At 40.5% G+C, this 26188-nt stretch overlaps 1 protein-coding gene across 1 annotated transcript; it reads right to left on the bottom strand.

The window, feature by feature from the left end:
• Window positions 1-1461: 1461 nt before the first annotated feature.
• LOC139692773 (nitric oxide synthase-interacting protein homolog) lies at window positions 1462-26148 on the bottom strand. The gene is made up of 7 exons (XM_071591053.1): window positions 25825-26148; window positions 25621-25732; window positions 17466-17574; window positions 12423-12550; window positions 11970-12160; window positions 11025-11133; window positions 1462-2053 (listed from the first exon to the last, which is right to left on the bottom strand). The coding sequence occupies exons 1-7, from the start codon at window positions 25998-26000 to the stop codon at window positions 1982-1984; spliced, it is 897 nt and encodes a 298-aa protein (XP_071447154.1). The 5' UTR covers window positions 26001-26148; the 3' UTR covers window positions 1462-1981.
• Between the last annotated feature and the right edge of the window lie 40 nt (window positions 26149-26188).

Below are 26188 nucleotides of genomic sequence, written 5' to 3'. Positions count from 1 at the left end.
AACAATATAAAAGAAAACAAACTTCTCCAAAAATTAACGCACTAAAAACTTCTTTCTGGTACAAAACAATGTACAGTGGGATAAAATTCTATTTAAAATAATTGCTGCTTTATACCACATGCATTGGCACCCAAATATGCTTTAAGTATGTACTGAAGTCATAAACTTAAAATGGTCGCAATACGCAGTGCAACAAGTGCGGAGTATTACCAAAGAGCCGCAATTATTGAAAGTCTACGCCCTGGTCACATAGTGACAGATATTATTCAGTTAGGTACCCAAGATCAACAGTATATGATGCCATTGTGAAGTATAATGAGTTGGAAAGGTCCGACAATGGTTTTGCAAGGAAAACTAACTCAAAGGAGCGTGTTGTAAGGACACCGGCCTTGTCCATACAGACTCAGGAGCACAGTTTTGTGGATCCATGGCAATCAATCCAAAGCTGTTGTCAATCATCTGTCCTCCAAATCATCAAGGAGGACCTCTGCTAAAAGTCTTGTGCCATTGAAATAGGACAGATGCTTTCTGCATCCGCCAGGGCCAAGCGAGTTGAACATTGCAACCTGCTTTTTTGGTCCTTAAAAAACAATGCTGATGGATAAATCAATTTTTTTCTGATGAAAAAGTTCTCACTGTGGAAGCTGAAACCAATCATAGGAATGAGCGCCCACGACTCTGAGCATGTGCCCATTGCTTCCAGGATGGAAATTCCAGCGAATGCCCGCGTGCTAGGAGTTGTGCCCAGGGAGGGCGATGCCATGTCACTGTGTTTCTTTAAGAAAGGGGAAAATATCAACAAATACGATTATTTGCATGCTCTAACAAATATAGTGACGCCATGGATGGAAACTGCCATCTGGAGGGCCATACGTTTTTCTAGCAGGACGGTGCACCAGCCAATATGATGTTGCAATTGGTGCTAAATTGGTGGTATGATGTTTAAATGTTTTGGGCCAAAGAATTCTGGCCTCCCAACAGCCCAGATTTAAATCCGTTGGACTACAATGTGTGCAGTGTGATCGAAAGGGTCACCAACAAGTTCAGACATCCACACATTGTGTCACTGAGAGCCACTATTAAAACAACAATCGCTGACATGGACCGTGGCACATTAAAATGGGCCTGTGAAATGCTTCAGACCAAGAATGGAGGCTGTCATTCAAGCAAGTGGGGGTACATTGAACAAAGTTGTTTATGATCATTCAAACAATTAGGTCCAAAAAATTACCATAATGGTAATAGAAAAATGTTGAGGATATTTGGATTCAACTTGTCCATAATTGTGCCGGACCCTGTATTGGCACAAATAAATGAACGGATCGTTCCAACTTCATACAAACTACTTAAAGGGTGGACTTTGCAACTCCATTTTTCAATCAACTAATCTGAAGGCTTCTGCGATGTCTTTCTGATGAATACCATTATAAAATAATAATAAAACAATAAACTTATCAAAAAGAATTTATTAGAAAGTTAGGTTCTCCAAAGCAAAGAATTTTACTCATATATTTAGCTCTTTACTCCAACCTTTTCAGTAACCATCTTCCATACACAGTTTCTATTAAGATTCAGTCCAATTTCCATGAACTTGAACTACCCAAGGACCATTTCTTCATTGCCTTAAGAGAAAACGTTCCCAAACATTAAGATTTTCAAAACAAATACATTATTGAAACTTTGACAATTAAATATAGCAAAAATGTGAGACATTTTATTAAGAAATCACAATAAAATAGTGCAGATAGAAACTGGTCATTTTTAAATACTTAAAGGGCTGTGAGCATAAAAGTACACAGACACCAAATTGAAGACGTAACACTCCCTAAGAGTGCGAGTGGCTGTCCTCTACGTGGTCGTGGCTCAAGGTTGCCCAGGGAACAACCTGATTCAATAAGCACAGGAAATAATTCCCAGGCTGAAGAGTCGAGCGGAGGGAGGGAGGCGACCCCCCGTCCAAAGAGAGCATCAAGCATCGCATTCAAGCCTGCAGCACCGGACGCTGGTGACGCCCCTCTAAATTGGAATTGGTGATGGCGTAGCCAGTGCCTCCCTGAAAAGAAGCAGAGAAAGATGGAGTGGAGGAAGCCTCCTTTCTCAGGAGCTCTCAAACAGTCATACAATACACTTTACTGAGCATTCAAAATAATTATCGGTAATGATGTTGAAACTTTCAGTCACCAAACATTTAAATATTTCACACTACTGTTCAATCACAATTTTTCAGGGACTGGGGACTAATTTTTTGAAAACCCAAACCCAATGATTTAAGTTCATTTGGAGATAGTGTTCTATTAAATATTCAGTCAGAAGGGATCTAGTGCTGATGGTTGAGCCCAGGAATGTCAAAAGACCAGAAAGCTAGTATATATGTCGATTTGTGAATTCTAACTTCTATATTGTTGGTTGAATTGGGTAGGAAATCTAGGATGGTAAGGGAAGAACATTGGGTGAAGGAAAGGCCATGGGACTTCACATGTGAAGTGAGAGGAAGAGAAGAGAGTGAGGCAGAATTGCAGGAGTAGCGGTGATTGTTCATTCGAATGGATAAGGGGGTATTGCATTCACCTATGCACAATGAAGTGCATTGATTGGATGCCAAAAGAATAAATATTACACATAAACATAAGTATGTGTGTGTGTATATAACTATATATATATAAATATAAATATACACATACATACATATATCCATAGATACATACATACACACACACACACATATAAACATGCCTCCAAACACAACACTCTATCCCACCCTCCACTCAAACTCAAAACAATGGAACAGGCATTTCTCTGGTTCCTTGATTCCTGAAATTAACCAAGGTATTAATATTAGACATTAATCCCCCCATTCTTCACATATTTTCATACACCCTCTACTCCCAACCCCTTCCATATTGTTCCCACACTTCTAAAAATCCCCCTCCCAACCATCAACCTCGCAAGCCTTTCCCGACCTTCCCCTTCCATCCAGCATCTCTGGCCCCTTTTGTTTTCACCTCCTCCTTAGTTTCTTCCTTGTCTTCCTCGAGAAAGGTGGCTTGTACCACCAAAAATTGTAAAACAAGCGAGTTTGTTTTTTTTTCGTGCGTTTCTGTGTTTTTGTCTTTGTTTGCTAGTGCTAACTTCATAAAATTATATTCATATACTTTTATGAAGTTAGCACTAGCAAACAAAGACAAAAACACAGAAACACACAACATATATATATATATATATATATATATATATATATATATATATAGTCATATATACAGAAACAGATATAAGGAAAAGGGATAGGAACACACATAAAGGACAAACACAATAGAGGTGGGGAAGGCGGAATCGAACGGATCACAAGAGTAAAAATATTTCCTTGACCGGGATTCAAACACCGGATCTTTCCACTTGCCGGGCGGATGCTCTTAACCACTTGAGCTATCGAGGAAACGTATTTTACCCTGAGATCCGTGGGTCTAATATGTCGCCAAGCGCCCCGATTCTTTAGCCAAGAGATGGCGTCAGGGGGCTGTTTCACCCACCAAAGGAGAAGTACAACACACACAAGGGGAAAATAATAATAATAATAATACATTTATTTGTCCGGAGATTTGTTGCATATTCATACATACACAAATATAGGACACGTCAAATATAATTTTCACAATTTCACAATAGAAGAGATACAATATATAAATATATATATATATATATATATATATATATATATATATATATATATATATATATATATATATATATATATATATATATATATATATATATATATATATATATATATATATACATACCAATACACTAGTATAATTACATATCAATTGTTTAAGCCGGAATTGATGCATTGCGACAATTCAAGGTATTCATTTACAGAATAGAACATATTATTTTTTAAAAGGTTAAACAGCTTTTTCTTGAAAACAGGTACTTTTGTTTCATATTTGATTTCATGGGGAAGTTTATTGAATAACCTTAAGCCCATTGCTTTGGGCCCATGGGCAGTATTGTGTGTCCTGACAAATGGTTGGTGCAGGTCATTGCAGGTCCTTGTGTAGTGACTATGGTAATTGTGGTTGGACTTATAATGGGAAATATTACCCTTTGCATGTAAGATGACATTAAATATATATATGCAAGGTACTGGTAATAAACAAAGTCTTTTGAAGAGAGGTTTACATGGTGCATCGCAAGGAGCATTGCTCATAATGCGTATAATCCTCTTTTGGATTTTGAAGATTATGCCCGCATGGGGAGAGGAACCCCAGAAGAGGATACTGAAAGTAACACGAGAGTAAAATTCACCATAGTAAATGGATAGAAGGACCTCTAAATTTACAGAATACCTAATATTTCTAATAAGGAAGCATAGGGAGCTTAACTTGCTGCGTAATTTGAAAATATGTTCCTCCCAAGACATGTTTTTCTGTAGGATTACTCCCAGGAATTGGGTACTGGAATTTTGGGGAATGCTCACACCTTCTACATCTACTGAGATTGCAGATGAAACTTTCTTTTTATTCGAAAAATAAATCAGGCTGGACTTATTTAAATTGGGCTTTAGAAAGTTATGAAGACACCATGCATTGAAAAACTGAGCTACTTCGGCTGCTCTTTCTGTCAAGCTGTTTACTGAGGAGGCTGATACAATGATATTTGTATCATCAGCATACAGTATTGGGTCTATCCCCTTAATGAGCTTAAGAAGAGCTTAAGAAGATAAGAAAAGACAGTAGCTTAGAATTCATACACACACACATATATATATATATATATATATATATATATATATATATATATATATATATATATATATATATATATATATATATATATATATATATATATATATATATATATATATATATATATATATATATGTGAATATATATATATATATATATATATATAAATATATATATATATTTATATATAGATATATTTATATATATATATATATTTATATATGCTTTCGTAGACGTAACACGGAAGTGCCGAATAGTACAATACACAGTAACACACAATATAGAAACACAAAAAAAGAAGAACACTCACACGTTATTTCTTGATATTTCGACGGAAACAATCCGTCTTCATCTGAAGATATAGAAGTAATGAACGGGAGGCGAAGGAGGGGTGAGAGGAATGGTTGGGGAGAGGAAAGGGAGAAGGGAGAGGGAGGGGGTGGAATTGACACAAAATCGGAAAATGGAACAACATGCTCACCGCAACTATTGCAACATACGAGACCCAGGCTTCCACCTACAAAGTATTGATCAAGACCTCGCAAGTCAAAACAAAGGCCACGTACACCAAAACTCATTCGGAAAAACACAGTGTCCACCCCCCGATATGCATCGCTTCCACAAAGTAACAATTTCAGGCCACTACCATTAGTGAACGACATTGAGGCCCGGATGTTGATAGGCCATGCAGATGTAAATAAATGCCATTTCAAGTGTTTTTAATTCTATAGGGTTATCGGATGTGGGAAGGGACGCTAGGACGGAAACATTGTAGCACTGGTTGAAAGGGGTATTATGATGGGAAGCATGTTTAGGGATGGGGAGACCCGCGGACGGGGAGGAGGGATTGCACGAGGCGCGGTGGTTATTAATCCTAATGTTAAGTGGTGTGGAACATTGGCCTATGTAAAAGGACGGGCAGAGTTTACAGGTAAGAAGATAGACAACATTCTTGGAAGTGCAAAAGGAATAGGGGAAGGGCGGGAGAGAGTTAAATGGTGGGATGGAGTGGTGAAAATAGGCCAGGTTTTGCATCTTGCTCGATGACATGGATTGGGTATGGCTCTGGGGGTGTGAGGGGATTTTGAGAGCGGCCTGGTGGATTTGAGGATATCTGCTAGGTTGGCGGGACGTTTGAAGGTGACAGAGGGGCAATTGGGAAGAAGGTTGGAGGAAGTGTTGTGATTTTTGAGGATGGGGAATAGGTCTTTGAGGATGAATTTGAGAGACTGAATGCCTGGGAAGTAGGTAGTACAGATTGAGAGAGGCTGGGAGTCTATGGTTGAGGCAGGCTTGGGGGTGTAGGAATGTTTATATATATATATATATATATATATATATATATATATATATATATATATATATATATATATATATATATATATATATATATATATATATATATATATATATATATATATATATATATATATATATATATATTAGGTAAGGTAATCTACCGGTTAAAGTAGGTTTTTGTCCCTTACAAAAGTACCAAACAAACATTTTATTACTCCTAACAAAACACAAAATCCAACATCCTACTCTACATCAGGTCCCTCTTCATCTCTGAGTACTTTCTTCCTCCCTTCATCCCGTCCAACATCCCTATCCTTTTCCTTCCCTTTCTCTTTTGCCCAACATTCTACCCTCTATCACAGTCTTCAACATCCCACTGCCGGTCAACACCCCCTTCATCCACCTTTCCTGCCTCCATATGATTGCTCCCAACAAACCCCTCTCTTCGCCCACCATACCAAGTACTTCCTCATTTGTTTTCTTCTCTGTCCATTTCACCTTCTCCATTCTTCTCCACACCCACATTTCAAAAGCCTCCAATCTAGGTCTATCCTCCTGCTTCAATGACCACGTTTCCACACCGTGCATTGCTACGCTCCAAATCAGAGTTTTTACGAGTCTTTTCTTAACATCCTTACTCAACGTCCCCGTCATCAACTCCCTCCTCCTTGTGAAAGCCTCTTTGCCTAGCGAAATTCTTCTCCTTACGTCCCTACTACTTTGACCGTGTTGGTCCAAAACACTACCGAGATACGTAAACTCTTCTACCTGCTCTATTTTTTGCCCTCCTATTTTAATGTTTAGCTTAGCATTTTTCTTTCTAGAAAATCGCATAACCTTTGTTTTATTAATATTAATTTTCATCCCATACCTATTGCACTGAAATTCCAATTCACTCAGCAATGCTTGCAACCCCTTGGCTGACTGACAAACTAAAGCTTGGTCATCAGCAAACCTAACTGATTTTACGAATTCCCCGCCCACTTTCATTCCTAGCTCCAGTTCTTCCCATTCCTTTTAATCATTTCCTCTGCATACAGGTTGAACAGCAACGGTGATAATGGGCAACCCTGCCTTACACCTCTTCCTAACACTGCCCATCCGGACTCCCCGTTCCCCACCCGCAACTGAGCAGTCTGAGACATGTACAGGTTGCGGATTAGCCTCTTACCCCTCCAATCTATTCCTATTTTCTGCAATATACTCATTAGTTTTTCCCAGTTCACTCTATCAAAAGCATTTTCGAAATCTACGAAACAGGCAAATACCTCCTGGTTGTGTTCTATATTCCTCTCGATTAATAATCTCATTACTGCAATGGCATCACGCATATCTCTCCCCTTCCTAAACCCAAACTGATCATCCCATAAGTAATCATTTGCCCTACTCTCTATCCTTTTGTTTATGATCCTAAGAACAACTTTAGCTGCGTTGGATTTCAAACTTCTCGTCCTGTAGTCCTCACATACTATAACATTTACCTTTATCGGAATAGGAACTAAAACTGATCTCACAAAGTCTTCCGGCCAGATTCCTTCCTCATAGATATTACGGATCAGCACATGTAGCCTCTTCCTTCCACATTTTCCGAAGCATTTTAATAGTTCCGCGGGAATGTTATCTACCCCCACGGCCTTATTTAGTTTCATCTCCCTTAATGCCCTTTCTATCTCATTGTCTAGTATGCCTAGACCTAAGCTGTCTTCCTCTACGTCATATTCTTTTTCAATGACTAACTTTGTTGGTCTAAGTTCTTTACTATACAGTCCTTCTATATACTCCTTCCATCTCTCTTGGATCTTTCATGCGTCAACTATTTCCTTACCGGCCTTATCTCTAACTGTTAGCATAGATCTTCCTTTCTTACTTCCCGATAACGATTTAACTTTGCTGTGTACAGCGCACCGATTTCACCCTTCCTCTGCAGACTTTCCATATTCTCGCACTGCGTCTTCCAACATGCTTCTTTTGCTTTATTTGTTGCCCGCCTAAATTTATTGTTTACTTCTTTGTCCTTGATTTTGCCTAATTCTGTATTTATATTTTTCCATTTTTGCCGCTCATCCATCATTGTAATAATCTCATGTGTGATCCATGGCTTCCTAGTCCTTTTAGCGTTAACAGTTCCAATAGTGTCCAATATACTACCTTGATCAAAAATTTCCCGGAATTTATTCAGAAAATTAAAAATACAAGTTTATTCATCTAAATCTATATTGTCCCCTTCAAAGTAATCCCCATCGACTGCAACACACTTATGCCAGCGCTTGATCCAATCCTCGAAACATTTTTTATATTCGGTTTTCGGTATGTCCATCAGTGCTTCCTGCGATTTTTCCATTACTTCCTCTCGGCTGCTAAAACGCATTCCCCGTAATGGTTTTTTAACTCGATTGACCAGAAAGAAGTCACAGGGAGCCAAATCAGGTGAATTCGGTGGCTGTTGGATGGTATTTGTTGCATTTTTCATCAAAAAATTACAAATAATGATAGCACTGTGCGACGGTGCGTTATCATGGTGCAAAATCCACGAGTTTTCTGCCCACATTTCTGGTCTCTTTCGGCGAATTGCTTCACGCAAACGTCTCATAACGCCCAAATAATACTCTTTGTTTACTGTCTGGCCTTCTGGCAAAAATTCATGATGCACTACACCGTTGTAATCCATGAAAACCATCAGCATTGCCTTCTTTTTTGACTGAAAACGACGTGGTTTTTTTGGTCTCGGCTCATTTGGTGAACGCCATTCACTTGCCTGATGTCTGGATTGCGTGTCGTACTCATAAACCCACGTCTCGTCTCCAGTAATGATCCTTTTGATGAATGTGGGATCGGATTCAGCCTCGCAAATCATGTCTTTTGCGACGTCAACACGGTCTCTTTTTTGCATGAAATTGAGGTCTTTTGGCACCAACTTTGCTGCTACACGACGGAAACCCAAATCATTAACCACAATGTCTTGGGCGGATCCATAGGCAATGTTCAAGTCCTCCGCTATTTCTCTGATGGTTAATTTGCGGTTATTGACCAACATTTCTTTTACTTTATCAATTTTTTCACCGACTTTCGATGTCGATGGTCTGCCACTGCGTTCATCATCTTCGATTGACTCACGACCACTTCTGAACCGCTCGTGCCACTGGTAAACGACCGTTTTTTTTAGAGAATCGTTGCCGAAACACTTTTCCAACATTTCCAACGTCTGTGCGCCACTAAATCCGTTTTTTACGCAAAATTTAATACAAGTTCGTTGTTGCAAATTTAAATCCATTTCTGAAGTTGTAAAAAATCGCCAACACACACAGAGATAGATGTACTCTTGGCTACGTAACTTTTGCAAATGTCAAGTTATGACACTAAGATTTAAAGGGAATATCAACAACAGATGTACCAATTTAACAAAAAAAACAGAACTCAAATCGGAACGATGGGAGCGCCACACGGTGGTTATTCCGGGAACTTTTTGATCAAGGTAGTATATATATATATATATTTATATATATACATATATACACCCCTCACCGGACTACAACCTTTACGTGGTGGAATAGCTTGTGCATTCCGATGACCCCTAGAGCTGTGCTGGCGGAAGATAATAATTGCTCCTGGTAGGGTCACCCATGCTAGATAGTTAGGAGTCGGAGGTTAGGAGCCAGGCGAAAGGTATTCCCCGCAGCGTCGGTTCCTCAGTGAGGCGGCTGCAATGGCGTCTGACCCCAGTGGGGCGGCCAGTAAGTGATGATGTCACATTAAAAACACTATTGAGGAAGGCAACGGGAAACCACCTCAATTATCATTCCCAAGATGGGATATGATGGACAATACAGAGATTTTGAGTCCTGGCAACTACTGGGCTCGGCCCAATCGGCCATGTGTCGTGCCCAGCAGCGGGGGAGGCAAGGCTTCCGCGGTCGTCATCCCAGGAAACCCTTGCAAGGGAAAACCAGCAGCAGCAGGAGGACAGAAGACGCAGGAGGAAAAGACCAAATTAGTTAGAATAGGAACATGGCATGTTAGGACAATGATGAGGACAGGGAAATTGGAGAATGTTAAGCGAGAGATGGAAACGGGATAAATAGATATCTTAGGTCTATGCGAGGTGAGATGGAAGGATTAGCGGGGATTACTGGAGTGATAGTTATAGAATAATATACAGTGGTGGGGACGAGAGACAACGATGGGTTGCCATAGTATTAAATGAAGAGGAAGGAAGAAGCGTAGTCAACATAGTACAAGCAATGGATAGAATATTACTGGTAGAGATAAAAGCAGAACCGACGAACTTGGATATTATTCAGGTATACATACCACCGAGCAACCATACGGATGAAGAGGTCGATAGGATATACGATCAGTTAGAGGACATAATAGAGGTAAGAACCCGCAAGATGGCGCATATCTGGGTGGCCCAATCATTCAAACCGCCCGGGCTGAACCAAGCCCACTGAATGCATCATATGGCTGCCTACATATCCCCCCCACCCCCTTGTTCATTTCCTATTGGTCCCTTTACCTCTCCTTCCCCCACCTCTCCCCCGCACATCCTCTCCGCTCTTCCCCGAGAACGCCATTCTGAAGACGACAGCCGTGCTGTCGAAACGTCAAATAACAAATTGTGAGTGTCCTTTCTTTGTGTCTCTATATTCTAAAAATCTACATCTGTGTGTTTATATATATATATATATATATATATATATATATATATATATATATATATATGTGTGTGTGTGTGTGTGTGTGTGTGTGTGTGTGTGTGTATAAACACAGACACATATGCATACATACATAAACACACACAGATAAAAGCACACCAGTCCATGCAGGAACGTATTTTGACTTTCATAAATAATACATGAATTAAGATCCACAATTGGGTACCACGTCTTCCATTTAATGAGAGAATGGCTTCAAATGGATAATCCATGACTTATAGGGCTTTGGGGGGGTGCAGGTAGGGGATGCAGTGCCTCCATCACTCACCCTCTGGATGGGAATGATATCCTTCTCTTTCAACTTCTCCCCAGTCAAAGGATGGAGCCAATCCTTTTTGATGACCTTTTCAACACATTCCATTGTCACGACATCTCCTCTGAAGACAAATGAAAGGAAAACATAGTAAATATGGCAATCGGGAGTCAATTTTGTGAAATCTTAACAAAGTGAAGAGATAAGACAACGGGGAGAGTGACGAGTCTGCAGGCAAGATGCCTGGGCAATTGCAGACCCAAATTAGCAAGTCTCCCTTGGTTGTTACCATTCTAACATAAAAGGCAGGCCAGAAGTATGGGCAGGGGGACGAAATACACACGCCTGCCTCCTCGTGACACGCCTGGCAATGCTCCCCTATGCTGATAAGTGGTCATGGTGTTATTAATCATAAGATGAAAGGGTGTGGTACACTTCCAATATGGAAGGCAAGGCACAGTTGGCAGTTCAGGAGGAGTTAAGACTACTTCACTGGAGGTGGACGCGGAGTAGGGGATGGGTGGGAGAGAGTTAAAAGGGGGGGGGGGGAGAGGGATGGGGTTTAGGTTCCGAAAATAACACATTTCGCATTTTAGTTTATTGAAGGGCGTGGGAGTGGCATAGTTTTTAACTAGCTCTACACTAGGCTATGCCTGTGAGGTTAAGGGCCAAGGCAGCATTCTGAAGTTGGTAAAATTATTCCCACAACATTCCTCTGAATGGGGAGTGTTCTCAAGGTGGAATTACTCTAAGGGCACGATTATACATCAAATGACAATTCAAGAGCTAAAAATAACAATAAGTGATAAGGCAATGAAAATCACCACATTTAAGAATAATTTCCATTTCTGGATGTGGAGATCCTCCATTCCATCATGTTTTCAGGACTAATAAATTCCAACACGTGTCAGAACCAGGTGGCCACCAGAGGGTGCCTTGGTTCCCAAGAGAGCTACTCACGTGGGTCGGAGGACGGCACAGGGTACTGCATTGGACAGCACATCCCGAGTGACGGCACACATGTACCGGCTCTCTCGGGAGATGACAGCTTTGGCCTTCTCATCTGGGTCAGTGACCTCATGGAATTTGACTGGGATGAGGTCCTTGGTGAGCAGTGGACGGCCACTCATGGGGCAATACACAGTCTTGTCCTTTGGGAGATCAAGGGGTCAATGAGCATGCATGAGTGGTCAGAGAGCGCTCACTGTGTGTGCATCAAAGGGCCCGAGATCTCCTCAATTGAATAATGGGGAGACCAGGAATGACAGCATTCCCACTCATCTCTTTCCACTTCCATCCATATGCACATTCAACTGCATTTCAGCCACCACCGAATGGCATTGCAACCAATGAATGAAATAGGTGGATCAATGAACATCAAGCAACAAAACTCATGCAACACAGTCCACTCACCGGTTTCTTGAGAGCCACCTCCTTTGCTTCCGGCGTCATTGATGGGATCCAAAAACTCGGCAGCTGCTTATCTCGGCCATTCACCATATTAGACACTGAACCGTGGCTGCTTTCCCCACCCTCCTTGGCTGAGGGGTCAGAGGGATGATAGTGAATTAAATGTGTAGCTACTCTCTTCCCAGAAGTGCTCACAAGCATATCCTTCATCAGATCAATGATCAAGTTTCAAACAATGCATTGAAATCCTTTTGAAGTTTCCAAGGTTATGCATACAAAGTGTGATCAAAAAAAGACCGGACTGATTTTATTCAGCAAAAACTGTTCAACGGATCGAAACGAGACACAGTGCACCATCTAGCGACACATCTGATGACTAAAACAAGAGGTATTATGTTTGTTTACGTCCAGTCGTTGCGCCGCAGCAGCAGTATGTCTGTTTGTCGCCGCGTGCTGGAAGCTATCAGTCGAAGCCAGTGTTTTGAGTGGTACAGTCGTTTTTAAATCGGGCAGAACCTCGACAGATGAAGATTCGCAAATGGGACAGCCTTCTACTTTGACAGACCCCAACCACGTCAATTTGGTGTGGGCAAATCGCTGTTTAACTGTTAGGGAGATAGCCGAGGAAGTGAACATTAGTTTTGGATCCTGTCAGACAAATCAGACAAATTTGACAGACATTTCGGGCATGATGCACGTCGCATAACAATATGTCCCACGGGTCCTGATTGATGAACAGAGACAAAAGCGTGGGGACATTTGTCAGGAACTCCTGGATGGAGCCAATGCCAACCCAGAGTTCCTTAAAACCCCCATAATGGGTGACGAAACCTGGGTTTACGGTTATGATGTTGAGACAAAGGCCCAGTCTTCTCAGTGGAAAGGTCCTCATTCTCCGCGACCAAAGAAAGCTCGCATATCCCGGTCCAACGTGAAGGTCATGCTGGTGTGTTTCTTTGATTGGCAAGGGCTGATTCATTACAAAAACGTTTCTCAAAGTCAAACCATCAATAAACATTTCTACTTTAAGGTTTGAAAGAGGCTGAGGGTCACAGTGAGCTGAAAGAGGCCGGACATGTGGAGAAACAACGTATAGAGTTTCCACCACGGTAGCGCGCCAGCTCACAATGCGCTGATCGTGACAGAGCCGGAACTTCTGTAATCCTGCAGCCACCCTACTCTCCAGACATGCCTCCATCAGACTCTTCTCTTTCCAAAAATAAAATCAATCTTGAGAGGGCGCCCATTTGACTCTATTGCAGGCATTAAAACTAATTGTATGGCGGAACTGACGAGGATCCCTAAGGCAGCTTACCAAGCAGGGTTTGAGAGTTGGAATAAACGTTGGCAAAGGTGTGTCGTCAGCCAACACATGTACTTAGAGGGCAACAAGTTTGATTATGCTGTACCCGTCAAAATAAACAAGTTATAAAATCAGTCCTGTCTTTTTTGATCACACCTTGTATACTACAACAACTTCTCTGATCCAGATGTGGCCCTGTCTTTGCTGCCAGGCTTCCCACAGTATATGGCCATTTGGGAGGTCACCGACCCAGTCTTGTAAACTGTTAAGACAACATGACATCCTACTCATGGGGACCATTCATTTCATGGATTCACATTCACAATGAACACTCCAACCTTTGTCTTGGTTTCTCTCCTTGGTTAAGCTTGGAATCTGATCGAGTATTTTTGCAGAAAATCCCTCGATACTTCATGAACCAATAGTAACACTGAAATCAGCCAATTATTAGTTTTCGCTTTGGCTAGTTGCTGCATGTGCAAATTTCCTGTGGCAGACATGAGCTGATATCATACCCAAGTCATTCCTATCACAGCCCAGGGCCCATACTCCATATCCCAATTTGCAAACTTCAAGTGCTCGAATCTTTGGATTGGCTGAGCTATAGCAGACTTTTTTCCTATTTAGTTAGCGACTGCAACAGTGACACTTCCTACTGCCAGTGACTCTGTAATGATACCTCACTAATTGTAACACTCACAACTTCAAAAATCACTTTGACTAAAATTAAAGAATGCAGGGCTGATAAAACATCATCTGCAAGAATGGATTTAAAATTTGAAGAACCAAATGTGAACACTATTGAAAAAACCACAAACAGTGATCAACCAGATGGTTAGTTTGATTGGTGATGGTAGAATTCGCTCAATACTAAGCGCAGCAGAGAGCATGTGAAATTCACACATTAGCAGAGTGTTGCTCCTTGGGCAAATCGCTCGCTGTGTGAGGTGCTTGTCAAGTGAGGTTCCCCTGTACCACCATAGGCCAAAGGTGGGACATGTCTTCGTGCACTCATTCGGGCATTTTATATAATTATCATTTAAGTAATTCCAAATATTTTACATTGAATGAATTTTGTTGAACTTATTATAATTGACTTCATATGGCATTCATAGGCAAGCATCTCTGGGCACCTGCAGCTCCACCCAAGCTGTGTGATTTTTTCAGGTACCAGGTCTTCCTGGGAAACCATAACCCGCACAGGGAAAGGAACTGGCCCCCCTACCCTGATGTGTGAATTTCACACGCCGTATAGGGCTTAGTACTGGGTGATCTCTACCATCATCACCGACCAAACCCACTTTTGGGTTGATTACTGTGACTACTGTGGGTGCGGAGAAGAAGGGAGAAGGCGAAATAGACTGAAAGGAAAACAAATGTTTGTCGCGAGAGCATAATAGACAACGGTTGCAAATTGAGCACCAAAATATTAACCAATGAATTAAACTTAAGTATAATGGTCAGATAGTAAACGGGCCCAAATATGCAGAAAACACCCGATTGACCTTGATCCATATAGGGCCAATGCTTGACGGATAACCATTCATCTGGGTATTTAATTTTTCCATGTCCATCCTGTGGTGGGCATTTAATTTTACACAGCCCAAATTTCTATTTTTGCTGTAGGAATATTAAACACAAATATTTCACTATTTTTTCCAGTGTTAAAAAAACATTTTGAGTAGTCGTTTTTAATAATGAAAATGTGTAGTTTAAATGTTTATATTAGTGATAACCCTTGTTTATTTAACAAATTTTAAATAGAATAACAATTACCTAATTCTTACAAGTAATAAAAACATTAGCGTAGAATGAATGATATTTGGTTTGATCAGTGGTAACAGAATGTTTCGAGAAATGGATGACATGTATATTAAAATGTTAGAAATTTTGTGAAATTAAGGCGCAAAGTAAGCAACCACACATTACAAATATTTTTTTTATTCTCCGCTCGTCTTTAGTGAAAAAATTTTAAATTATTATTACGCTAACGACACTTCCCTTTTTGCACATCCACCAAATAAAAACTACAGGAAAAAATGAAAATGTTTGAAGCAAACATGAGATAAATTAGATTCTAAAAAAATTGTATATTTATCATGACCATTATTTTAAATTTGTTGTACATCTAATAGTTTCACTGCCAAAAAAATTATTTATTTTAAAATTCGATGAATATCTATTTTTATAAATCATTTTGAGTATGGGTATACCCTGAAACATGGAGGTGGACACAAAGCAAAACAACAATCAGGACACCAATATTTTGTTTCCTTCCTTTTCCCATCTTTTTGCAGGGCATTTTTGGATGGGTTGTTGAGGGAACAGTATCAGGAAATGTCCCTCTGTAAGGCGAGATGGCTCAGGAGACTTAGGTGGCCTTCCTTGGACTACTTGGGCATCTATTTCATACTTTGCTACCAATATTTCAGCAAGCGAGATTAGAAATTCTTTTTGATCCAATTTCCCCTTAGTCTTTTTATTAATTGCATAAGCATTCAACTATGCCATGTCCGTCAAATGCCGAAATATTTTTGATGGTATTTTTTTGGCCGATTTCTCACACTTTAGTACATGTTCACGAGTCCATCGCTTCTATCAACCCCACCCATATTCTTATGGTAGCCTTGTACCACAATAGGTTTCGCTACTTTTCCCCATATTTCGAATATAGCCTACAACACTTTCGGGCTATCTGAAGACATTAGCAAACTTGAAAGAAAAAATTCCTTTTGCCAAAGCGAGACAACTTCAAAATCTTTCTAAAAAACTTACACTAGTTATTCACACTAGAAATCCCCAAAACCACGAAAAAGTTTCCACTCCGATGCTCAAAGACAAACTGAGGACAACTTGGGCAGCTGAAGGCATCCATATCAGTTACCACACTCACAGAGAGTAACCGCGTCGACCACAATCTGCGTAAGATTCCAAGGGTAGAGAAACGATAATTCTTGTAGGAGAAAACGCACTGCCAGGTAGAGAAGAGGGTGCAATAATATGACCTTCCTTGGCGCTCGGGCCATCGAGGTAACATAAAATTTTCCTTACCTGGGAAATAGACAGCATTGGTATGAAAGTAAAAGAATTCTAAGTAATATTCTTCACCAAAACACAAATGCAAGAAAATAATGAAAGTAGCAAAGCCTGAAGTTGTTTAGGCAACAGATTTAGATCCAGTAGAGATAAAAAAGTAAGAACTGAAATATACTGAGTGTTATGAAAACTCTTTCCAATAGCAAAGGCTTCAATGCATGCAGGAGAGGGAAAGTAAAAAAGACTTTGGCATGAAAATCCGAGAAAATAGAGATACTTATATAAAAATACGACAAGGGGCAATGCGAATGCAACCCGCAAGGCAGAGCTTCGCTACGAGACGCATAGGTACACAAAAACATGTCTGAAGTTCCATCAACCGGGCAGAGTGTGAACTTGATTGGAGACATCTACGAGTAGCAGCAGATGCGCGACGGAATATCACGGCATACCCACCAAGGGATAATCTCCACCTCATGACGTACGTATACCTACGGCATACCCAGATGAGTGGTTAATAACGAAAAATCAATTTGTAATTATTGTATTCTTCAGTTCTTTCAATAAAAATTGAATACAAACAATGAACTGCACAAATAGCAGTGGAGTGCATTGCACTCTCAAAATCCAGTATAAAACTATTCACACGAAAAGGGAGGGAGATAAGGGGAAATGGAATGATGAAGGCAGGACGTGACATAACATACCAGACTGAAAGGCGGCAACAGGTGCACTGCTGATGATGTTCCTCTCTGTCTTGCAGAATGAATTCACCCGACACTGCCTCTCAGCAGCAGCCAGCTCTGCCAACTCCCTCTGCAAATTTGGACATAAATGAATCCCTTACACAAACACACCCACACTCTCTATCATCCATTCACTCACACACGCACGCACACTATCTCCTACTCTCTATCCTTAGGTTTATGATCCTTAGAACAACTTTAGCTGCGTGGGATATCAAACTTATTGCCATGCAGTCCTCACATGACGTAGCCTTTACCTTTTCTGGAATAGGAACTAACACTGACATCTCACGAAGTCTTCCGGCCAGATTCCCTCCTCATAAATACTACGAATCAGCACATATAGCCTCTTTCTCCCACATTTTCCTAAACCTTACAGTAGTACCGCAGGAATGTTATCCACCCCCACGGCGTTATTTAGTTTCATCTTCCTTAATGCCCTTTCTATCTCATCGTCGAGTATGCCTGGACCTAAGCTATCTTTCTCTACGTCATGTCCCTTTTCATGTCTACCTTTGTTGGTCTAAGTTCTTTACTATACAGTTCTTCTATACATTCCTTCCATCTCTCTTGGATCTTCCCTGTGTCTACCATTATCTTACCTGCCTTATCTCTAACTTTAGTATAGCTCTTCCTTTCTTACTTCCCAATAAAGATTTAACTTTGCTGTACAGCGCACCAATTTCACCCTTCCTCTGCAAACTTTCCATATCCTCACACAGTGTCTTCCACCTTGCTTCCCTTGCCCTATTTGTTGCTTACCTCAATTTATTGTTTAACTCTTGGTAATTCCTTTGGCCTAAGTCTGTGTTTACATTTTTCCATTTTCTCCTCTCATTCATCTTTGTAATCATCTCATCCGTGATCCATGGTTTCCTAGTCCTTTTTGCGTCAACGGTTCCAATAGTGCCTTTTGCGGCTTTAGACAACCTTTCCTTGATACTTTCCCATTTTTCTTCCATAGTACTTAGCTCTTTACCCTCATCCATGATTTTCTCTACATCCTAATGATACTCCTTCCTTTTCAATCCATTTAATGCTTCTACATTCCATTTTCTGACCCGCCGCCCCTGCCTTATCTTTTTGACACGGATGCTACATTTCATAACTACTAAATTGTGGTCAGGGTCCTCATCCGCTCCCAAAAAGCTGTGCGAATTTATCACACTGTTTCTAAACCTGTGTCTAACCAGAATATAATCTAGCTGATAACTTTCTGAGTCACCTGGCATTTTCCATGTATACCTGCTTCTTTTGTAGTGTCTAAACCAAGTGTTGGTGATGACAAACCTCTGTCTCCTGCAGAACTCAACTGCTTTCTCCCCGCGGTCATTCCTCGTGCCTAAACCGTAGTCCCCCACCTCATCACCATCTCTTCCTTCACCTACCGTCGCATTTGAATCCTCCATCACTATCAAATGTTTCCCTGAAGGAACTCACGTGATTATGTCCTCTAACTGATTGTATATCCTATCGACCTCTTCGTCATGGTTGCTCGGAGGCATGTATACCTGAATAATTACCAAGTTTGTCGGTTCTGCCTTTATCTCTACTAGTAATAATCTATCCGTTACTTGCTCTATGTCGACTACGTTTCTTCCTACCTCTTCATTTAATACTATGGCAACCCCTCGTTGGCTCTCGTCCCCGCCGCTGTATATTATTCTATAATTATCACTCCAGTAATCCCTGCTATCTTTCCATCTCACCTCGCATAGACCTAAAATATCTATTTTTCCCCTTTCCATCTCTCCCTTAACATTCTCCAATTTCCCTGTCCTCATCATTGTCCTAACATTCCACGTTCCTATTCTAACTAATTTGGTCTTCTTCTCCTGCGTCTTCTGTCCTGCTGCTATTGGTTTTCCCTAGCAAGGGTCGATTGGGCCAAGCCCCGTAGTTGCCAGGACTCAAAATCTCTGTACAGTCCATCATGTTTATCTTGGGAATGATAATTGAGGTGGTTTCCCGTTGCCTTCCTCAATAGTGTTTTTAACGTGACACCATCACTTACTGGCCGCCCCACTGGGGTCAGACGCCATTGCAGCCGCCTCACTGAGGAACCGACACTGCGGGGACCTTTTGCCTGGCTCCTAACCTCCAACCTATCTAGCATGGGTGACCCTACTAGGAGCAATTATTATTACTTCCGCCAGCACAGCTCTAGGGGTCATCGGAACGCACAAGCCCTTCCACCACGTCAAGGTTGTCAACCCGTAGGAGGGAATATATAGATATAATATATATAATGATTACACGGAAACACTCAAACGAGCAGGAAAATATTAGGACGGCACAACAGAACACAAATAAAATAGTAGCAATTAAAAGGACACTCACACGGTAAATTTTTTAAGCTTCCGGCCTTCTCCGAGGCCTTCTTCAAGTAAGACTGCTCCAGCCCTGCCTGCCCCTGTCTTACTTGAAGTAGGCCTTGGAGAAGGCCACAAGCTTAAACAATTTACCATGTGAGTGTCATTTTAAGTGTTACTATTTTATATGTGTTCTACTATGCCCACCCAATATTATAATATGTATAGTAAACCGTAAACACAGTAATCAACCCAAAGGTCGGTTTAGTAGGTGATGGTAGAGATCACCCAGTACTAAGCCCTATACGGCGTGTGAAAATTCACACATCAGGGTAGGGGGGCCAGTTCCTTTCCCTGTGCCAGTTATGGTTTCCCAGGAAGACCTGGTACCCGAAAAATCACTTTAGCTTGGGTGCCTTGCCCGGGATCGATCCTGGGACCCTCCTGTCAGCAATCCAACGCTCTGCCCACTGGACTACCACGACCCCTCGTATATAAAATATATATATATAATATATATATATATATATATATACATATATATATTATATATATATAATACATACATATATAATATATATATATGTATATAATAGAAAATTATTATTACAAGGTAATCTACCGGTTAAGGTAGGTTTTGGACAAAACTACCAAATAAATATTTTGTGACTGCTAACAAAACACAAAATCCAGTATCCAACTCTAAATCAGGTCCCTCTTCATCTCTGAGTACTTTCTTCCTCCCTTCATCCCATCCAACATCCATATCCTAATCCTTCCCTTTCCTCGTTTGCCTAACATCCTCCCCTCTATTACAGTCTTCAACATCCCACTTCCAGTCAATACGCCCCTCATCCATTTTTCCTGCCTCCATAGGATTTCTCCCAACAAACCCCTCTCCTCGCCCACCATACCAAGTACTTCCTCATTTGTTTTCTTCTCAGTCCATTTCACCTTCTCCATTCTTCTCCACACCCACATTTCAAAAGCATCCAACCTAAAGCTATCATCCTGATTCAGTAACATTGTTTATGCACCATACTTAACTATGCTCCAAATCAAAGTTTTCACAAGCCTTTTCTTAATAAAGTCCTTGTCATCAACTCCCTTCTCTTCGTGAAAGCATCTTTCCCTACTGCAATTCTTCTCCTGATGTCCCAAATACTTTGACCATTTTCTTCCAAAACATTTCCGAGATACGTAGACTGTTACACCTGCCCTAGTTTCTGCCCTATTATTTTAATTTCAAGCTTAGCCTTTGTCTTTCTGGAAAATCGCATAACCTTTGTTTTATTTATATTGATTCTCAGTCCATATCCATCGCACTGAATATCCAATTCCCTCAGCAATGCTTGCAACCGCTTGGCTGACTAACTAAAGCTTGGTCATCAGCAAACCTAACTGATTTTATGAATTCCCGACCGACTTTCATACCTACCTCCAGTTCTTCCCATACCTCTTTAATCATATCCTCCACATATACGTTGAACAGGAATGGTGATAATGGGCAACCCTGCCTTACACCACCTCTTCCTAACATAGCCCATCGGGACTCCCAGTTCCCCACTCGCACCTGACCAGTCTGAGACATGTACAGGTTGCGGATTAGCCTCCTTTCCCTCCAATCTATTCCTATTTTCTTCAATATACTCATTAGTTTTTCCCAATTGACTCTGTCAAACGCCTTTACAAAATCTACGAAACAGGCAAATACATCCTGATTGTATTCTATATTACTCTCTCTTAGCGATCTCATTTCTACAATTGCATCATACATGTCTCACCCCTTCCTGAACCCGACCTGATCATCGCCCAAGTATTAATTTGCCCTAATCTGTTTTCTTTTGTTTATGATCCTTAGAACAACTTTAGCTGCCTGGGATATCAAACTTATTGTTCTGTAGTCCTCACATGATGCAGCCTTTACCTTTTTCGGAATAGGAACTTACACTGATCTCTCAAAGTCTTCGGCCAGATTCCTTCCTCATGGAAGCCACGAATCAGTCCATACACTCTTCCTCCAACATTTTCCTTAACATTTCAGTAGTTCCGCTGGAATGTTATCCACCCCCAATGCCTTATTTGATTTCATCTCCCTTAATGCCCTTCCTATCTCATCATCGAGTATGCCTGGACCTAAGCTATCTTCCTCTACGTCATGTTCTTTTTCAATGTCTAGCCTTGTCGGCCTAAGTTCTTTACCATACAGTTCTTCTGCAGTGCTGCAGAGGAAACTTGATTAAAATGGAATCTATGGAATAGCCAACCCACAAATACAATCATTTCTGGCAGGATGATTAGAAACAATTAAATTATACTCAGATGAATAAAAATCATCGATTAATACCTGGATGATAGAGAGAGGTGTCCCTCAAAAATTTATTTACGGTCCCCTAATTTTCCTCCTTTGCATAACATCCAAAATTATTTTATTGATGGGTCATTGCATATGTATGCAGATGATACAAGTCACCTAACTTCCTCCAAAAACCAATACCATGCAGTAGTTCAAAGTAACATTGTCTGAAAAATTGGTGTGTAGAAAATACGGTATTCATGAACCATGAGAAAACTACATCTATCTACATTTACCCAATATCATCCCCACCAAAGAAAAATTATATTTCTCCTCACTTTTGAGGTCCTCTCTCAAGTCTTTTACTGAGACAAAATTCTTGGGGATGCATATCCATAAGACTATCCTGGGAAATGCATGTTGCTGAAATAATGTCTAATGTTGCCCCAGGTTGTGACCTCCTGAGGAAAATTTTGAGCCTGCTGCCAATCTCGGTGCGACTCTCCCAGTTCATTGTAATGCATTCAATCATAGTCGACTGAAATTTATTTATTTATTTAGTAAAAATTGTGCACATACAGCAGGATTGCCAATTTACAGTGACACATATAACAGGAACATATAAGGACACAAACATACAAACATCAACAAGACTATACAAGAAATACGGAATGGCTGCTTTGTGGGGGCAGTCATCTCATTCATTATTCCATGCACCTATTTAGGCTGCAAGGCAAATGGCCAGTGAGAATCCTAGGTTAAGTCCCAAGGGCATGCAGTTACTATACACCTCACTCTACACATTTTTATTTAACTATTCCCTGGATGCACATATATATTTTCTAAGCTATGATTTTTGCACAGCAAAACAAAGCCGTGTTCAATTTGATAATCAATGTTGATGTGCAGATGTGCATAGGCACAGCACAACAAGGTGCCATTACTTGAGGATAACTACTCACAACTCGGCTATGATTGATAAGAACCCTTGTTGTGCAGGTGTCAAATCCCTGAAAGCATCACCTAGAAAACCAAGGGAATCAGATATTTTGTCGTCACTTAAATGTAAACTTTATCAGTTCCTGTGCAAACATCAATGCTCTACCGTGGATGAATTCATGTCTCTCCCTGTCGATAAATAATATTATTCTCATGCGCACTGTCACTGCTCCTGTTTACTGTTTCCCTTTTATTCGTGACAATCATTTTGCATTCAAACTCCAATTGCATTTGTATTTGTCTGGAATACTTGTAAGCAATGTGACATATTCCATACATGCCTTTTAGGAACCAATAAACATCAATCAATCAATGAAATTAATAATTATACAATCACGAAAATAACTATGTAGATATTAACTATCTTAACTAGCTAGACTTCAATGGTATTTTTTTAGGGATTCTTCTTCCTATTAATGTATTTGTCCTGGCAGCGTGTTGCAGTAACATCCTATATCAATTTCTACATCAAAATATTATTTAAATTATGAAATATACAAACTCTTTCATGTTCAGCATGACACTTGCCTGTACAATTTCAAAAATGGTGAGGTAACGTGTAAATAAGAAGTAACGAAAGATGTCATCGGCTCGTGAAGCACTTTCCACGAAAACTTCTCATCTTCCATAAACTTCTTTGAGTCCAGACTTTTTTTCCTTCCCGTCTGCAGAAAGAGTTGCTTGCTTGCTCAGACACAGACTAGTGCCGGGAGAATTATAGGACAGAAAACATTTTCTCCATTTTCCCGGAGAGAGAAGTTACAGACCTGTGACCCAGAAACTAATAAATATGCAGACAATTTCATCAACTTGCATCTTCAAAATGCCATGGGCATGGAAGCAGCAGTAAATTTGCTCACTGTTTACAATGGGAGAAATCAATAACTCCATAGGCACTTTGCTTAAGTGACATTTTTGGCTCAACGTTTCTCTCCCATTGCAGGGAGCGTCTTCAGGAGCGAAGTAAATTTATGCTGGCTGATCCGCCGGTATTTATACCCGGTTCTCGATCCTTTCACTTTTTGACCGTTAACGGGCGTTGATGTTTATGTGTTGGGGAGGGGGGGTGGGCACCCATACCCCACCCCCCCTCCCCAACATATAAACATCAACGCCCGTTAACGGTCAAAAAGTGAAAGGATCGAGAACCGGGTATAAATACCGGCGGATCAGCCAGCATAAATTTACTTCGCTCCTGAAGACGCTCCCTGCAACGGGAGAGAAACGTTGAGCCAAAAATGTCTCTCACGCAGTCCAACCCAAGAACTACCTCTGCATGTCTCAACAGCTGCGAAAGCCTACGATCTACGATTTGCTTAAGTGTTCTTTGTATCCCCAAAATTCATCAGTATTGGTCGAACAACCCTAAGTACATGAACACACAAGAAAAAAATACCATGCCTCATGATTGATTGCTTCCTCCACACTGTTAAGTATTGATAAATTTGTGAGAATAATCAGCAGGAGCAATGCAAAGATAAGTTTGAATGGAATTAGCTCTATTCTTTATGAAATCAATCAGAATTTCCAAAACCTGGATATGTGGTGGTGACGACAGATGAGAGCATCAATCCCCAGCAAGGGCATTTCATGGTTCCCCAATATTTACCAGGCAAATGGCATTGGAGTGAAATTTTACATGCATTACCTTCAGAATGATTACACTTATAATGTCATTGTTTTTCAAGTAAGAGCAAGTGTTATTCAGAAAAGGGAGAAGCAAACATATAGTGATGAAACTTCTGTATGAAGGTCTCTTGCTATACACAGACAATCTCTATACAAGTGTCCCCTTAATCAAGAAGCCATTACAGGAAAAAACATTTCCATGTGGGACAACACATGCAAACAAAAGATTCTGGCCTGACACAGCAGAGAACAAACAATAAAATGGAGCTTTTAAGTCGACAGATTTCAAATGAAATCAATTTTCTGCAATGGACAGACCAGAGGCCTGCACTTTTGTTGACAATGTATAGAAATCACAAATGGAAAATCACATTGGTACACTTCTGAGAAAATCAAATGCAGTCCTTGTAACAATGCTGCCCCAAATGCCGTCCCATTTACAATGCTGCCGAGAAGGGTTTTTAAGATCAAACGTCCTCATCATTTCTTAGAGGGAGACAATAATATGATATAAACAGATTCTCATTGAGCTAATGTGTGACACCACTAACCTGGCCACTAACTTCCGCAAAAAAGCATTCCACACCTACCCGTAAATTTATGCCTTCCTTGTCCTTACGATATCACATTAGGCCGCAGTAAATGGTGTTGCGTATTGACACATTCTCCTGGTTGCCCATGCAGGGTATGATGGAGTGACGGCCAACTCGAAAACTTACATTACACGAACGCAGGCACAAATTACTCACAAAAGGAAATTGACTCGTTTAAAATTGTATGATAAATTATATGAAATAGCACAGCGCAATTAATAGCCTACATATTAAGAACTTGGGGAAGGCCTTACCATTTTGGCATGAAAAATCAGTGATATAGTTACCTCTTTTTTCTTTTTTTGCTTTTCATATTCCTTCGTTTTTCGATTTAATTCATTTTTCTTCGTTATGATGTACTCCAGGATAGACTCTTTATCAAAAAGAAATCCCTCTGTGCTAAAATTGAATTCGATGAAACCAAATTCAACATAAGCCTTTCCAAGGACCTCCTGGCGTATATGGAGCACAAAAACATACACAATACATACGTGATTACTGGATTACGGCATGGCTGTAGTGACAAACAACAGCAATCAAAATCCTTCACTGAATCTTTTCCAACTCGCTGACTTTGGGTTCCGTAACCTGACGCCTGGGCATCTTTTTTCTTTTCGTGATAAGTATATACAGCACCAGCTGTGCAATTTCTTGCATGTCGGGTCATACTTCTCACCCAAAGCAAGCAATACAAATGATCTATATGAAAAGGAGATTTCCCCACAGAACCCACCGCGAAAAATAGAGACGAATAATGGACTGAATTGAGAATCGGATTACTGATCGGACTTGTAATTATCGCTACCGACGTGAATACTCGGACGCTCAACGAGTAGCAATTGTCACCAATTTGCC

Source organism: Hetaerina americana, unplaced genomic scaffold, assembly GCF_022747635.1.
Source record: "Hetaerina americana unplaced genomic scaffold, ioHetAmer1.1.p SCAF_41, whole genome shotgun sequence".
NCBI classification, from domain to species: Eukaryota; Metazoa; Arthropoda; class Insecta; order Odonata; family Calopterygidae; genus Hetaerina; species Hetaerina americana.
The sequence above is the reverse complement of the archived record's forward strand: the minus strand, read 5'-3'. Positions and strand labels throughout refer to the sequence as shown.

What these genes read in the sequence shown, in the direction of transcription:
- LOC139692773 (XM_071591053.1), bottom strand. Translation starts at nt 26,000, where the DNA reads ATGACCCGACATGCAAGAAATTGCACAGCTGGTGCTGTATATACTTAT. An exon ending in TGCCGTAATCCAGTAATCAC is followed by an intron (nt 25,733 to 25,824) that starts GTATGTATTGTG and finishes ATTCAATTTTAG; the next exon opens with CACAGAGGGATTTCTTTTTG. An exon ending in AGCAAAAAAAGAAAAAAGAG is followed by an intron (nt 17,575 to 25,620) that starts GTAACTATATCA and finishes CCAAATTTGCAG; the next exon opens with AGGGAGTTGGCAGAGCTGGC.